The sequence below is a fragment of the Osmerus eperlanus genome, chromosome 2, assembly GCF_963692335.1.
Source record: "Osmerus eperlanus chromosome 2, fOsmEpe2.1, whole genome shotgun sequence".
In the NCBI taxonomy this organism is placed as follows: Eukaryota; Metazoa; Chordata; class Actinopteri; order Osmeriformes; family Osmeridae; genus Osmerus; species Osmerus eperlanus.
In genome coordinates this window covers 7,159,958-7,175,655 of record NC_085019.1, presented here as the reverse complement: position 1 = coordinate 7,175,655, position 15,698 = coordinate 7,159,958, and the positions used below count along the sequence as shown (strand labels likewise).

Below are 15,698 nucleotides of genomic sequence, written 5' to 3'. Positions count from 1 at the left end.
GATAGGCTTGGATAGGTAGAATACTGCCGTTTTAGAAATGTCGTAAGGAAAAACAGTGCCGAATGTGTCGAAACCATATGGTGTCGAGAGTTTTGGAGACTCATTTAACCAATTTAAAAAGTGAGTAAGATAGTTGGCCATGCAAAACTCATCTTGATCTATTAGTCGCATCCAACGTAATGGCACAGCTCAGACCATCCAGTGAGGTAGCTTTGCTTCCTTTTTAGTAAAACTTATAAGACTAAGATCAAAATATTTGAAGAGAATATCTAGTTTCATAAGATGCGAGAAAGCTTCACTTCAAAATACATCAGTATAAAAGCAGTAGTCTTCTGTTATAATTGTCGTTCCCTTGTGCGCCAGTTTGTGCACTGTTGCTTCTCGTGCATGATACTACTGCCCTCTTGTGAGTCTAGAATGTAATTGGAACTGAGCCGTGGGCTCTCATGAAATAAAAGAACCAAATAAGAGTACATGTTTTTTGTTTATTAATAGAAATAGTCCAGCATAGTATAATCAGCTGCCTTTGAAACCCAATATGAACATATATACCTGTTTACATGAGATTTATTTTCATTTTGTGACATCTGTGGTTGTTAATTCTGTAATTTACAGACAGATATGGCCACCAAGCCACTAAGCATTTAGTCTATCATCTATGTCTAAATATTTTGTTATCAATCTGATCAAATCCTGTACACATAGCATAGGCCTATTTGACCCACACCTAATCGGTCTGCGTTTGAGAGCTGGTCTTCACTTCAAAACTGTAAAAAATGGGTAACTTAGCTAATGACAAGAATAAAGATATGGGTCTTAGTCATTTAAGAGTAATAGACAATGTCACTGCTATTTTTAGGCTCAGGAACGATCTACTAATTGAAACATAACTTGAGGTTTATGTATGACTTAACAGTTCACACAAGTTGTTTAAATAAGTACCGGTAAGCATTTAATTGATGTAACTTTCTAAAAGGTCTACGGTGTTTGGTGTGAGTATGTCTGTGTTACAAAACTAAAGACTGCTTTATTGTACCCCTGAGTGTATTTTATTTTATCTCTGAGTGTTTTTTATTGTATCTCTGAGTGTATTTCTATTATTGCGTAGACATTTGTTCCAAAGTAGGTTATTGGTTCCAATCCTCATTAGACAAAATGGATGGGCTCATCATTCCCAGTATCGTTGCGCCTCAGCTTCAACCCAGACAGGATTTTCTGGGCAGGTCCAGTAAGGCTCTGCTCTGCAGGAGTTCTCTGCAAGGACTGCCTTAGTGGCTGCCTCTCGCAAACTCTCAGCCTGTTGTTGGATTGATTGGTGTTCAGACCAGTCAGGGATGCGGCTTGACTCTCAAGTCCCTCCTCCTGAGTGAAGCTCAGCTTTGCATTGGTCATTGTTGCGGTTGCGGCTGTTGTTGATGTCACAGATGCTGCACCTAACCCCAGCCTTCCCTGTGCGACCTCCCAGAGGCGTGTCTGACTGCCTGGCTGCTTCTCAGTGGCGTGTCCAGCATGACTGGAAGGACGGGGTGGCTCCAGGGCAGTGCTTATGAGCTGGGCCTGGCTCAGGGCCCCTGGCTCTGGGGAGGAGCTGCTGCTACTGTACGCGCTACCAGTCTGGGTCCTGTCTGTGGCCTCTGCTAACACCTCCTCCCCAGGCAGGCCTGTCCGAAGGCCAGAGCTGTGTCGCTGGGCTGCTGGGGTGGCCTGTCGCTGGTACCTGGCTTGATGCCTGCTAAAGTTGCACCGGGGGGGTGTTCCAACGGGAGGGTCTGTCTCAGCCAGCGAATCTGCTAAAGGAGCAGCTGTAGCCCCCCTCAGAGCCAAGACTGGAGGAGGGGAGAGGAAAGGAAGAGGACAATGAGACTAGCAGGGATACACAAGGTCCATGACAACACACTTAATGAACACCCTTGGGGGTCTGACAGGCTTGCAGCAGAAGAAAGCAGAGGAAAGCAGCAGTAACAGCTTTAATCCAGGACATGACTTTGACTTTTGGGCTTCATTAAGAAAACACCACTAAGTAGATATACTGTCAAGACGCTACAGCTACGAGTACAAAAGCAATACAACCAACTAAATCCTTGTTACCAACTCAACTTAATGATGACTGTGGTACTGTATCCCGCATACCTGCTCTCTCATTGGTTTCAGGGCTGAGCTGGTCCACTGCCTCATTGGATGATGACTTGTCAGATATATAACCCTCGCTTGAGTCTCTCTTGATTGTTCGAGTCTGTTGAAATGACACACAAACTCTGTGTTGGATGTAGATGTTTGGGGTACTGGACCAGGTAGACTGTCTCTGACACCAGTCAGTGAGGTAATATTGAGGTAGACCAAAGATAAGTTACAGGTAAACAAACAAGACTACTCCACGGCACGGTCAACATACTGTCAAACTAAGAATTTATGTAAAGACATGTGCTCCCCTGTCCCAACCAACCCAAGGACCACCCAAGGTTTGCCTTTATCTTTGATCTGTTGTAGAATATACAGTATGTTAGTATCGATATATAGATATGAAAAATAATATTTTCAAAATATTCACTCCTGAAATTATGTCAACTAGAGAAGTGTTGTTTGGTAATGGCTGAAGGTATCCATACTGAGATGGACGTGTAAGACCTGGCAAAAGGAGCTGGACCACTTCACAGGCCAGAGAGGAGGCTAGCGTTAATCCTGACACCGTTAAGCTTGATGCTAATCGTCCGAGTGTTAGGCAGGACACAGCCCGGCTGCAGGCACAGAGCGACAGGTAGCAGAAGAAGCAAGTGCAGAAGCAGCCCAGACGGACTGCCGACGTGGGGCTCAAACGCACTGTGTTACCAGAGAAGAACTGAGAAGCAGAAAAAGATGGACTAACACGGACATTTCCTAAATAGATCGAAGGTTTGAAGCGTTGCTTTTGCTCCTCATTTTCTTGAAGATGATTTTCTTGAGGAAAATGATTTTTCATTTCCCCCTGTCATTCATAATAAAATGAGAGGGGGAGTGTCTGTGGTGGTGCTTACCTCCATGGAGCGCGGCCGTTCTCTGGTGGAGGCTTCAGGCGCCTGGGGGGCAGGGGAGGAGGCCTCCTCCGCCAGGGGACAGGAGGCCCTGGGAGGGGTGTCTGGAAGAGGGGCAGTGGGAGGAGGTGGAGGGGGGGTGCACGACCTCTGGGGAGGACCAAAGATTTGTTGGTGGTGCGTGATGAGGAACTCCACCAGAAGTGCTTGGTAGGTGGTCTCCAGGAGGGCTATCATAGACACATCCACTGACACTAGGGGGCGCAGCAGGGTTGGGCCAAACACGATGCCTAAGTTCCCTGGAGACATCTTGTTCTCCTCATAGCTTTCTGAAACCCTGCAGGGGGGAAAGAGAGAATTTGAACCAATCAGAAACAGAGGCGATCGAGTGTGATTAAATACATTTAGGCAAATACTGTGTCAGCAGTGTACCGATGGAGGTGAATCATCATGTGCTGCAGAGTGTAGTAGCGGTATGGAGGCAGTCTGTCCAGCAACTCTTTCAGGCTCTGAATGATAGCCTCCACCATCCCATCATTATCTTCAGTTTGTGACCTCTCAGTCAAATGCTGGATCTTCTTTCCCACGGTGATGAAGTCATTGTACAGGTCAAAGGTCAACAGTGGCTCGGGAAGCTATGGGAGGTCAATTAAGAGCGATTTATTGATTGAATAACATCGTAACATGGATTGACTGTAAAGCTAAAACATATAAATGGGGGTTTTAATCCTGGTCACGTCCGTTCCGTGTCTGGATTCAGCTCTATACAGAATAGATTATTATGGGGATCAGAGACATTACCTCCTTAAAGAAATGCTTGAGAACTGAGGTGATGTCGTGTGGCGAGATGCCCGAAAGGTCCACCTGCTCCCTCTGAGCCTCGAAGGCCTGGCACAGCCTCTGGATACGGGGCTTGGAGCCGCTGACCCGATACACCCCCTGAGAGGAAAGGCAGAGAGTGGAAAGACTGTAGCTACCTCCACATCGTGTCCAATGGTGCCGACAGCGCTGCCATAGTATGTACATGTATACCTGCACCGTTAGGGCTCGCCTCTCTATCTCGGCTGTGCAGAGCGGCACCACGAAGGGCACCTCGTCTGGTCTGTCACGGGGCAGCAGGGAGAAGCCCACCCCGAACAGGATCCCCTTCCTGTACTCACACTCCAGCTGACACACATCCAGGCACTTCCTGTGGACCGCCAGGCCACACTGAGGGGGGAGACAGACACAACTGAGTGACACTGCAAAGTACCGTACCTGTCAAAGGTTTGGAAACACCTAGTCTTTTATCAGCTTTTGAGAGACACGTGCATGTTCCTATTGTTTATATGCAACAAACTAAGTAGTTTAATGGTATGAAGTTTTACTTTGATCAAAATGTACAGATATTGCTACAAAAAGCTTAATTTTCATCAAACTTGGAGCAATATTTGGAGAACATGCTGACTCATTATATACATGCAGGTTAAATGCCCCACAGAACGTGATTGAGTGATTGATCGTGCATTAAAAACAAGGAAAAACAGGTGGTGCACACGTTTTTCTCAGAAATTATAAAAGGCTAGGTGTCTCAACACTTCTGACAGGCACTGTACGTGCGTTCAGCTGTTTTTTCGGTGAGTTTGGTGAACCATAGCGTCGCTCCCCACCTCCTCACACTCGATCCCGTTCACCACGATGTAGTTCTCGCACTGTTTGCACTTCACCATCTTGCTCTTCATCTTCCTGAGGCGGTGCGTCAAGGCGGCGCGGGAGGTGGTGCGCACCTTGCACACCGCCCCGTTCCCCTCGGGGGTGGAGTCCAGACCCTCTGTGAGGAGCGCAAATAGACGTACAAGTTCTTAAGTGGACAGTACACAGCACGGTGTGAATCACTTCGTTCCTGCCTTTACAAGAAACTGGGTAAAGTTGTTCGGTCCATACAGTACAGTTAACAACAGAGTAGAGATTCTGTATCAGTTGGATAAAACATACCTGATTCCAAGACCGTCCCCATGTCCCTCTCATCAAGGTCATCTGATGACATGGTCCCAACGGACGGGGCTTTGGGAAGTCGTCTGTTCCCATGGGCTTCAATAAGGAGTAGACCAATCAGAAAGGCAGATAAGACAAGATAGTTAGAACCGCAGAGCATGAAGACGGTTTGAAGGCCTGAAGGAGAACGATCGGAATGAGACCGCGGAAAGCACTATCTGTGAGGACAAGCTTACCTGGACTTGACAGAGATTCCATGCTCCCTCCCATGCTCTCACTGTCACTGTAACCTGCTCTGCCTGTGTGAAAACATAACATGTTGCAGAACACTCACAGCCAATGAAATGACTGCACAACGACACCGAAGCCAAGTTATGGCAGTCCTTACGTCCGTCGTTGGGTCGTTTCCCCTGGCAGTCCTCTGGCAGAGCATATGAATCCTGGATAGAGCTGAGAGTGCTGCTGACTTTGCGACGACCGCAGCTATTACACATAAAGAAACATGGGAAAAGAAACACGGACAGACTTAATCACGGCTCGGCCTGTGTGGCAGAAACAAGGTCCGTCTCCGCCCACGGCATGACCTGAGGTCTACGTCTTGGAGTTTATTTGTCTTTCTCAGTCAGCCGAGTGGAGAGATAGAGAGAGCCTGGACTCAGCACCAGGGTGTCCGCCCCATGTCACAGTAGCAGAGGAGGACAGGAGCTTTCTGCAGTACCTCTTCCCCTGGGGGATAAACTCCTGGAAGGTGAAGGTCTGATGGGGCGGCTCGTGCCGGCGTCTCCCCAGGATGTAGAGCATGTAGGGCTCGCCGGGTTCGCACGGCCTGCAGGTCAGCTCCAGGTTATGGTAGCCCAGAGGGATAGACTCAGTCTGCTGCCGCTGGTAGAAGAACATGTTGACTGTGGCCTAACGGCCAGAGACAGGAACAGGAGGACAGAGTTACTAGTCTCATTTATTCAATCCCTGCATTCAGCCCGAAACAGGTTTTAATAATATGGAAAGTGTTTCATTCATCCAAAGCGACATACAAGGGTGGATTGGAACCGGCAAGCTCTTGATGTGCAGTCAAAGGCACTCTAGCACTGAACTATACCTATCCCTATTGATTGGCTATGGCCCTCCTGGCTCTCTAGGAAGACCCCATTGGTCAGTGGAACTGCTCTGTCAGATAAGGGTACACACCTCTTTCAACACGGTGTCCCCCTGGCAGATCAGCTTGCGCATGTGAACGATTATCCTCTCCTTGACCTTCTCCAGCTCCTCCTGGTGACTATTGGCTTCACTCACACACTGCTTGTAGAGCTGCTCTGCCTCGGTCACCTGGGAGGGAGAGAGAGATAGAGAGGGAAAGATGGAGAGAGAGAGAGAGGGAGAAAGAGAGAGAGGGATAGAGAGAGAAAGAGAGAGAGAGAGAGAGAGAGAGAGAGAGAGAGAGAGAGAGAGAGAGAGAGAGAGAGAGAGAGAGGGAGGAGAGTGGAGGGAGGGAGAATCAGAGGATGGCCACTATAATGTTGTCAACTGTGTCTTCAATCAAATCAAGGGTTAACCAAGTATATAAGGGACATGTTCCAGGGTTAAGAGTGGTCTCACCTTGCACCTGGCATCGTCCCTGGACTTCCTCCTCTTGTCCAAGGTCTTGTGACCAGCTGTTTCATCCTCGGCCTTGGCCGTCACGGCCTTGGCCTTCTCCAGGTCCTCCGAGCGCTGCATGTACAGCTGGCGAGCCTTCTTCAGAGACGCCACGGCCTCGTTCTGAGCAATCCCATCATGCATTGGAGGACACATTATACAGTGAGCAAGAAGCACCGCGACATCGTCCCACCCCCTCCCCGTAACATGAACGCGTCCCAGCCCAGACACAGGACACTCACCATCCTCCTCTGTTCTCTGGACCACTGCTCCTTGAACTCCCTGCGCCACTTGTCGATCTCATTTTTCTTACAAACCAGGGCCTTCCAGAGAGATACCGTACAATTACATCCCAGCCATCACACTGACATCGTTGATTCCATCAATGTCTATTAGCTTGTGTGTGTGTGTGTGTTTTTTTTGTGTGTGTGCGCGGAGGAGTACCTGGTAGCAGCGCTGCTGCAGCAGATCTGCTGTATGTCTGGCACAGTTGCTGTTTTTCACATCCTGCTCCAGGGCCATGGTGTAGATATACTGGAGGGGCATCATGTCCTGCACACACACCAGCTATGGTTTCACACAACGGACACCACACATACACTAACAAACACTCAATGGGAGGATGAGCTATAGAGGGATAGCCATTCGTCTACGAGCCAGGTCACATGGGAAGACCGACTGCACAGCTCACGCGCAGAGAGTTGTCTGTCGTGTAGGGAACAGTACCTGCTGGGAAACGCAGGACTTGGCCGCCTCGGCCGCCTTCAGGATGTTCTTGGCAAACTCTTGCTCTGGAACCAAACAACAACCATAATTTCACTGAATATGCAATTAAAAAAGCTATAGCCATACACTTGTGCATCTGTGTTTAAATGTGGCTGGTCATTTATAACTAGAAATGAATTATAAAATAAATAAAAATACTGACGATTTTGAATAGTCAACAGTGGAAAGTGGACATGAAAAAAAGACTGTACTTTATTAAAGAAATCTATTCTAACTGCCTCTAGGCAGAGGCATTTCCAGGAGTAAAGTCAAAGGCCCGATGGAAAAAGTAATCGATTGAAAAGAAAAAAAACGGCAGGCAGAAAATCAGTATTGACAGGATGTCTTTGTGGCTTTTATACAAACATTATCAATGAGGGCTGGATCAACATGATCCATTTAGAAATATCTATGGTGATGTAACCAATGTGCCAGGCTTTGAACAGAGCTAACCTGCTGTGCTCACTACTGACTAGCAACCAGAGTGTGCCAATGCTCAACTCTCACCACAGGGTCACAGTTTAGATACCAGGTAAGGACCTCTGTTGTTGTGTTAAAGGCTTCTGCACATCATTTAGGCTGTTCTGTGATTCCGTTTCAGTGATTCTGTACTCGCAGTACAGTTGCTGTAACTTCACCCTGCACAGGTTGGCTGACACCGTCACTTGAGGAACTTCTATTCTTCCCTCACAATATTCAGAGCAAATGAAGTCTTTGTGCAACCCTAGGTGCTGTGAACACTACGTTTCAGTAATCCGCCCTCTTTCTTAGCCAACGTCCAACATCTCCACAGAGCTTTTGATCTGGGTACCGTTGCTGGATGGCAGTCTGGTGCCAGGGTAATCTCTTCGCTCTTGGTGTAAAACGCCATCCTCCCCATTCCCCTGCTGTTCCCTGTTAATCTGCCCTGTAATCCCTGTCATTCTGGGGTTCGCTGGGGGGGACGACACAGCTCACTGTCTTCATCACTGATCAGGCTACCGATTAGATTATCTATGTTATCGCAGAGACCTACTCGCGAGCCCGACGTTTCTGCACTCAAAGACATGTCGTGCTTGTTCTCAACCAGTAGAGGGCATGGTTGAGAATCCTGTGCCTTGGGTTGCTCAGGTCATCCAATCCTATTACAGACTAATAACACCACACATTCTCTCTCCGCAGGCTGTATTTAGACTGGCCGCTTTTCCAGGAATGGTGCGACTGTTAACCTTTCTGAGTAGATCCGCTTCAGTAACTGTAATTACGATTTCATAAAAACCCAAGTAAACAACTGACAGCATTAAACAACTAGGAAACAGCTTGAAAATGCCATCCTTTATTGACTATCCCATTAACCTAAATGCGAGAGGACATGTTTGTATTTAATAAATACCTTTATGCGTCTGATCATGTTTGGATGTTTCAGCTAGTCCGGGGACTCACCCAGGCAGATTCTCTTCTCCATCCAGGCCAGAAGGTCTTTGGCGTAGCGGCACCACATCTTGGCATACTGGAGGGCGATCTCCACTCCGCCCTCACTGCGGCTGAGGGCCAGGTCAGCATCCTGGGCTGAGAGGGAGTACATCAGCATCACTGTAGACCCAGCATAGCTGTACACCCAGATAACCCTGGCAGAGGGCCTCTGCCCCACTGTCACACAACCCCCCCCCCCCCCCCCTTCCTCCTTGGGGCACACAGAGACCCCTGCTGGGAGACCCCTCTCTCCCCTGGTCCTTCTAGATCTTATCTTCCTTCTCAACTGAGAGGGCAGGACTGAACATAGAAAGCCCTTCCAGTCTTCCCCAGGTCATCCATAATGTGTGATCCAAACAAATAAAAGGGAAAACGGAAAAGAAACCGTCAGTCCTTTTTCTCAGTTCCTTGTACCCTAAAAAAAACAGAAATGGGGTCGAGTCACACAGATTGTGTCAAGGTAAAAAAAAAAAGGGTTGATAGGGAATTAAAGGCAGTCCTAATGTTTCCCACTGGGTGTCATCGTGCTGGACTTCAGTACCCTGGTTACGGGGTTCAGAAAGTCAAGCCTTGTGTGGGAAATGCCCAAGTTCCTCCTGGTCCCAGCAGAATGACTACAGTATTAAAAGGTCCTCCCAGGATCCAGAATCCAACATCCAACAACACGTTTTGGCAAGGTTCCTTCCCTTCTGCTTTCTCTCTCTCTGCTCTTCTGTCCTTTTACACCTGACCCAAAGCTCTCTTCTCAGCTACAGAGAGAAGTCATTGTTTAAGAGGCAGCAGGAAGGTCCCCATAGTGTAAATGCCGTAACCTCAGCAGCCATGCTCGGGCTGGTCTGTGTTTGGCAGTGCAGGGTGCGGGCGTACAGTCAGATGTTAGCGACAGCACCTCTCGTCTTCCTCTCGGACTGAGATGATGTGCAACCTTGGTCATGTGCTCCTGCCCTCCCTCTCGCCTCCAACTCTCTCTTTACCTCTTTCTCTCAGTCCTCTTTTGCCTTTCACTTCTTGTCACTGCAGTCAACACGTCTTCCTTCTGACCCACTCTCAGCATGCAGCTCTATTACGGAGAATATTTATCTTTGTGTTCTTCGTGTTGTCCACTCTCCTTGCGCCCAGTCAGCATTTTTTTTTTTTTAAGAACCCAATTATTTGTCAAATCCAGGCAAAATCCACAGGAAATCTCTAGCTAGATTGTATCCCGTGTTGACCTCTCTTGCTCTGTCTTTGGGTGCCTTTCTACGATTCCCGTCAGCCTTGGAGTGTCTGTTTCCTACTGCTTGCTTCTTTGCTCCGCAGGGCCGGGGCTGGGGATTAACCAAGAAGGTCCAGATTGTGGAGTGACAGGCTTTAGAGCAGAACAAGGTTTACCTCCTGGTGTGTGACTCAGCTCCTGGGGGGAGGACGGGGACGGGGGGGACGGGGGACGTTAGCTCAGCCCAAACTAAGCTGTCGAGGTCCCTCTTCCATCATTACGCACGACCACAATTTCTGTCCCCCCCGTCCAGAGAATCTGTAACGGTCCGTCTCTGACCAGCCATCATCAGAGGTGGACGTCAGCGGTCTCGTCTGATAGAAACCCCGTTTGACATGTCCGCGAGGACATCAATTATTTGTTGTAAAAGCTAGTTACACAAGTGCATAAGCCTGCCCCCTATTGTTATCGATCCATTTCTGTCACACACGACACACTTAGGTACATTATCGAGAGATCGATCAGTCACTGCACATGGGGGAATGTCATTGCATGAAGCAGACACCAGACCACTCACCTCACCCCAACTCCCTGGCCTTCCATTAGGTTTATGATTAAGATTAAGATTAAAACTGGTAGCAGAGAGAATTGGAGGGTGGGAGGGGTTAGAGTCGGGTGGTGTCAAGTAGGGTTGATGGCCTGCAGAGAGAGAGATGTCCTTCCATGCATTCAGTTCCCAGAGGTTTCCAATCTACACTTCAGCATTATTCAAACACTATATGCGTCTGCTGTAATCCCTAATCTCTACTGGCCTGGGCATTCCCAAGAACCTGGGAGAGATTTAGCCAATAGTTGAGACACCCGTCTTCATGGGTCTGGGCTGGTGGTCACATGTTGGGTATGGCTCTGTATTCTCTATTCTACTTCAGAGTTTCTCTCAAGTCTCCTCACTATGTTCGCTTTGAGAACCTTCTCTCTGTTTGTCTCCCTCCAAAGATTTCCCGCTCTACTACTTGAGTGTGAGGTAAAACTTGAGAGCAGATGCCCTATCATCTAATCCTCTCCCCACCCCCTTCTTATCTTGATCTTGTCAGCTCAGGGCAATTAGTCCATGAGACTGATTAGATGTAAACAAGAGAGGTTGAGATTAGGAGCTGTGACGGAGATTATATAGAACTGTGTGGCTGTGGCACACTGCTACTATCTTCGGCCCCGCCTTCACATCGCTCATCCCCCTGTTGTGATTGGCTGTCCAATGCTGTCAGTCACATATCTGTGTTTCCACAGGAGAATAGGATAGTAAGAGGAACATATGGTCCTTGTGGTGTAGAGATATCTGAATCAGTAACCTCCAGGACAACAATGTCCTCTGTTTACAATTAAGTGTAATCTTCCATTGTAATGCTTTGAATACTGTAAACCATGTTGGCATAAATCCATTAAGGTTGATCTCTGCCCGTAATCAAGCCCAATTAAACACAGCCAGCACAAAGGGAAGTAACATGAACATGTTTAGTGTGCCCACACATGAAATAAATTTACCTGAATGACTACCATCATTTTCACAGCCATCAGTGCCCAGCTCTTGGGAATTGACATCCTCACACTGTTGAGTGATATAGTCATGTGTAAGTACACTGGAATCAGTGTCAGAAAAGTGACTGAAGACCATTAGTTATTGTCCATGTTGTAGCACAGTATGAAGCTCTCACCACACTGTCCTGCAGCTCTGAGGGGTCACAGTTCTGCACATCTGTAGACGGGGTCCCTGGCAGAGACTGGGAATCAGGGTCCTGCAGCAGCTCATCCACAGTACTGAGGAACACACACACATGCAGGCACACACACACACAAACACATGCAGGCACACACGTACACACACATGCACAAACATACATGCACACACACACATACACACACACACACACACACACATACAGAAGACATAGGGTAAATATAATACACACGGATACCGAGTCATGTGATATCAGCCAAGGAAGTCAGAGGAAGAGGATAATTTTATGTAATGTATTTGGATTACTAACTCACTTCCTCTCTTGTCATATTAGACAAAAGCATGGTTCTAACTGGACTTTGAGTAAGTTGAAGTTCAGCAAAGAGCTCTAATATAAAACACTTACGAGTAAACTAAAGACAACTCAAAGTTATCAAAGTCCCGAAAGATCTCGCTGTAGCGTTTGGTCTCTGATCTGACTGGAGCCTTCACATCTGGGTGAGGAAAGGACAACAAACTTGTGAGCAAGACATTTTCAGAAATATTACTTTATATTTACTGAGCATACTCACACCTACTAAAGGTTCTTCAAACAGGATCACTGTAAAACATTTGTGTAGGAATGGCCTTGTGTATGAGCCAGCACACCTTCACTTAGATGTTTTTGAGGATTTTACTTAACAAGGCATTGCTGTTTTTTGAAGAAGAAGACAAAATAACAAGAACAAAAAACGAGAAAATGACTGCGTTAACTTGACGGCCAACACCCGGCCCATTACAGATGTTGTGGAGCAGTAAAGACAGTTTGTGGGTTTAAATTGGGCTGGAGGAGATGACAGCATGTGCAGTAGTATTTTCGTATGTAAAAGACATTCGCTTTAAACAAAAAAACAGTCCAGTTGCCATTGCAACACATTGACAATTGCTGAGTTTTCAGTTTCAGCTGAGTGTGAACAAACAAATGAGCTTCAAACTAAATTCAGCCATGTGAGGGGTATTGTTGGTGAAGAAAGTCATTTGAGAAAGAGAGAAGCTATGGTGTTGATAATTGATAAGGGAAAAAAAGAGAAATGAAGCTTGAAATGGAGTCCTGCTCATTCTGTAATTTGACACATGCTAAAACAGATAAACAACCAAACTTTAATAAAAGTTTCTAAAGGACATTGGATGGTGCACAGCTAACCACGAGGAAGCCACAATATTTCAGACTAGAGCAGGTGAAGCATGTTATACTTTGGAGCAGACGATTCAGTGGCAGTGAAAGATACTGCAACTGAAACATAGCAACATCGAATGAGAAAACCCCACAGTATCTCCGTGCTTCTTTTCATTTAGGTCAACCACATCCTGCTTGCAGTTTGAGTCATGTTCTTCTCTGGGGACAGAAAGCCTTTGTCTACACAGGCAGGTTGTCAGATCTTAATGGGAAAGGTTAGGTATATAGGAGTTACTGCAACATAGCTATATTTAAATAGTTCTGTCCAATGAAGATTCTTCGGTTAAATTTGAATTGATTTCCACCCTGTGACATTGATGAAAGTCCTTGAGCTGATGGTGAAGGTTCAAATTTCAAAGCATGTTAGTAATATAACATGTGTATTAAGTATCCATATTTGTCAATTCAAAAATCCGGTACATCTTGTTTTTTGTAAGGAACTGAATTCAAGAGAACAAACACCTACTGTTTCTTGTAATAATTGAGGAAGAGCACAGGAAGTTAACTTATCCTGCACTGACTGGAAGGATGTAACATGCAACCACAAGCACACACTGAGAAAGACACCCCAAAGAACTCTCATACAAATGATCCCACGCACAAATGTATCTGAGCTACAGTTGAACATTGGTACAACCGGTGCCCTGCCTTCGAAAATTTGCACAAGCAGCAAGAAGCTTTTGACCAACTGAAGACAGCATTGGACAATGTGGCCACTGAGAGAGGTGAGCCTTTCCCTGATCATCTCCCTGTAATCTGTTGGTACTCACCTGTGGATGTAGATGGCTCCTTGTCTGGGATCTGGGCTTCCATGTCTATATCTCTCAGAGCCTCAAGAGCATGCACCACTGGCCTACCACGGTAACCACATCAACTCTCCACCTGGCCTTGGTCTCTCACAAACATGAGGAACATAAGCTTTAGAGCCGTGGATCAAATCAATTCCCTATTTTGGATGTGTGCAAACACCTACAGACTGTGGACGCTTCTGTTAAGCGGTGGGTAGGACTCTTGCTATTTGCTCTTCTTGTTCTCAAAAAGATCTCTAGGGGAACGGAGTTGGCCAATACGTTGACACCATCATGAAAAGAGGAAGTGTGCCTCTTTGTCACATAAGCCACACCTACAGTGTTGCACGTAGATAAATATGTGTCAGGGAGAAAAAGAAGGTCTGTTTTAAAAAGTATGTTTAAGCCACATTAATAAGGGTTGGTTTGTTGTGAGCAAGGAATTGTATAACATTCAGGTGAGTCATACATCTTCTGTTTGTTGCATTACTGATACCTTTGGCCAAATGAGAACAAAGAAATGTGTCCATATTCAGGGCTTTTATAACAGTGCTGTTGACGAGGTGATGAATGAGGTGAGGGTCATGCCATGAAGGTATTGCAGTTGTCAATATGCCAGTTTTGACCTTTGCCATTTCTCCTTTCTTGAACCCTGTTCAGTCTCAGTGTATGACTCACAAACACGTGACCACCATCAAGAAACACTTCACTGAAACACAGCAATTTATATTGTACAACAGTGAGCGCTTCACAGACTGAGATTGTGACTGACCTGACAGTGAGTGGCAGAGCACAGACAAGTAATGGCTGACAGGAGGCCCAGCTAGACCTGGGTAACGCTCTGACAGCTGCTGAAGAGAGTCCTGCAGGGAGTGCAGCCTTGTGCCCACACTGAGCTGAGAAGGGCAACCTGGCTCTGGAAAAAATATAGAAGAAATGGCTGGTGAACCATGCATTTAGACTAATCAACTCAGAGCTGAGCTAACACAATGTGGCCATATAACTTTCACAAAGTTTCTACCAGCATTTCAACTGTCACAATTGCCAGTTGCCAACACACTTGGCAACACTTGAAGAATGAGGACACCATGAGGTTGTCACATGAAGTCGTAGGCTATGGTTCGGTAAGTTGTTATGGTTAAAATAAATAAATAAATACAGTTACAAGACAAGATTGTCCAAATAGCTGTAGTCGTTCGAACATTACAAAACATGAGCTCCTGCTACACGTGCAAAATGTTACGCGCATTTTATCGCTGGAAGTCAATTTAAAAACGTACATGTTACTAACACAACTTACCACCACTATAGAAGAGTCGTTTGAGTTGTTTAAAATTGCTGGCCACTGTGCGAAGCTTTGAAACTGTCCATGATAGGTTGTGGTACTCCACCATCCTCCCAACATCGCTTAGATGCTGCGATGGTGTTGAAGTAAAGCCTGTCAGTTGTGAATTATTATCCAGCAGGCCTTCCGGCCCATTGAGTAGGTGGGCATTATCCATGTCCATCCGCGACGTTTTCCGAATCGATATTTCTGACGTTAAGGACTCCATCAATGGTTTAAAATGTGTCGTTCCTGGGCCATTTCATGACGTCAATTCTTCACAACAGTAGGCTAAAAGTGTATTGAAAGATTTCAGAATAATTTGTCTTCTGGTTGTCTAAATTAAAATAAGAAATTGTTTCCAGTGGTTGAGGACATTGTGTGTCCCAAACGCTAATAGCTTTCTGTTTCTATGCCATCTAACTTTTGTTCCTCAAAGCATCTTGCCCAACAGCATTCCTATGTTGAGACAAGTTGTCAACTCATGACATAGGTAATTGTTATAGGGGATAAAAATAACAGTGGCTCTAGAACAAAGCAGGCCTGAAACGTCACATCGGGTCATGATTTAGCTGTGAGGGCCACATTATTACGCTTTAGAAGAAACTT

At 46.4% G+C, this 15,698-nt stretch overlaps 1 protein-coding gene across 3 annotated transcripts; it reads right to left on the bottom strand.

The window, feature by feature from the left end:
* Positions 1 to 471: 471 nt before the first annotated feature.
* Positions 472 to 15,489, bottom strand: gmip (GEM interacting protein). 3 transcript variants are annotated; one of them, XM_062449711.1, is made up of 22 exons: positions 15,066 to 15,489; positions 14,538 to 14,681; positions 12,168 to 12,255; positions 11,739 to 11,841; positions 11,569 to 11,632; positions 8,802 to 8,927; positions 7,341 to 7,405; positions 7,059 to 7,166; positions 6,857 to 6,937; positions 6,576 to 6,737; positions 6,168 to 6,305; positions 5,701 to 5,891; positions 5,371 to 5,465; positions 5,219 to 5,281; positions 4,983 to 5,078; positions 4,658 to 4,818; positions 4,041 to 4,217; positions 3,810 to 3,947; positions 3,441 to 3,643; positions 3,012 to 3,345; positions 2,131 to 2,233; positions 472 to 1,826 (listed from the first exon to the last, which is right to left on the bottom strand). In XM_062449711.1, the coding sequence occupies exons 1-22, from the start codon at positions 15,316 to 15,318 to the stop codon at positions 1,147 to 1,149; spliced, it is 3,573 nt and encodes a 1,190-aa protein (XP_062305695.1). In that variant the 5' UTR covers positions 15,319 to 15,489; the 3' UTR covers positions 472 to 1,146. The 3 variants fall into 3 exon arrangements, with proteins under 3 accessions (XP_062305695.1, XP_062305702.1, XP_062305711.1); XM_062449718.1 differs by lacking the exons at positions 14,538 to 14,681; positions 15,066 to 15,489 and adding an exon at positions 13,748 to 14,001; XM_062449727.1 differs by lacking the exon at positions 2,131 to 2,233 and having other exon boundaries at positions 1,684 to 1,826.
* Between the last annotated feature and the right edge of the window lie 209 nt (positions 15,490 to 15,698).

Excerpts from the sequence above, each read along its gene's own strand:
- gmip (XM_062449711.1), bottom strand. The coding sequence starts at position 15,318 with ATGGAGTCCTTAACGTCAGAAATATCGATTCGGAAAACGTCGCGGATG. Across the intron at positions 11,842-12,167 it reads GAGTTGTCTTTAGTTTACTC|TACTGTGGATGAGCTGCTGC; the intron begins GTAAGTGTTTTA and ends TGTGTTCCTCAG. Across the intron at positions 5,466-5,700 it reads TTTATCCCCCAGGGGAAGAG|CTGCGGTCGTCGCAAAGTCA; the intron begins GTACTGCAGAAA and ends TATGTGTAATAG.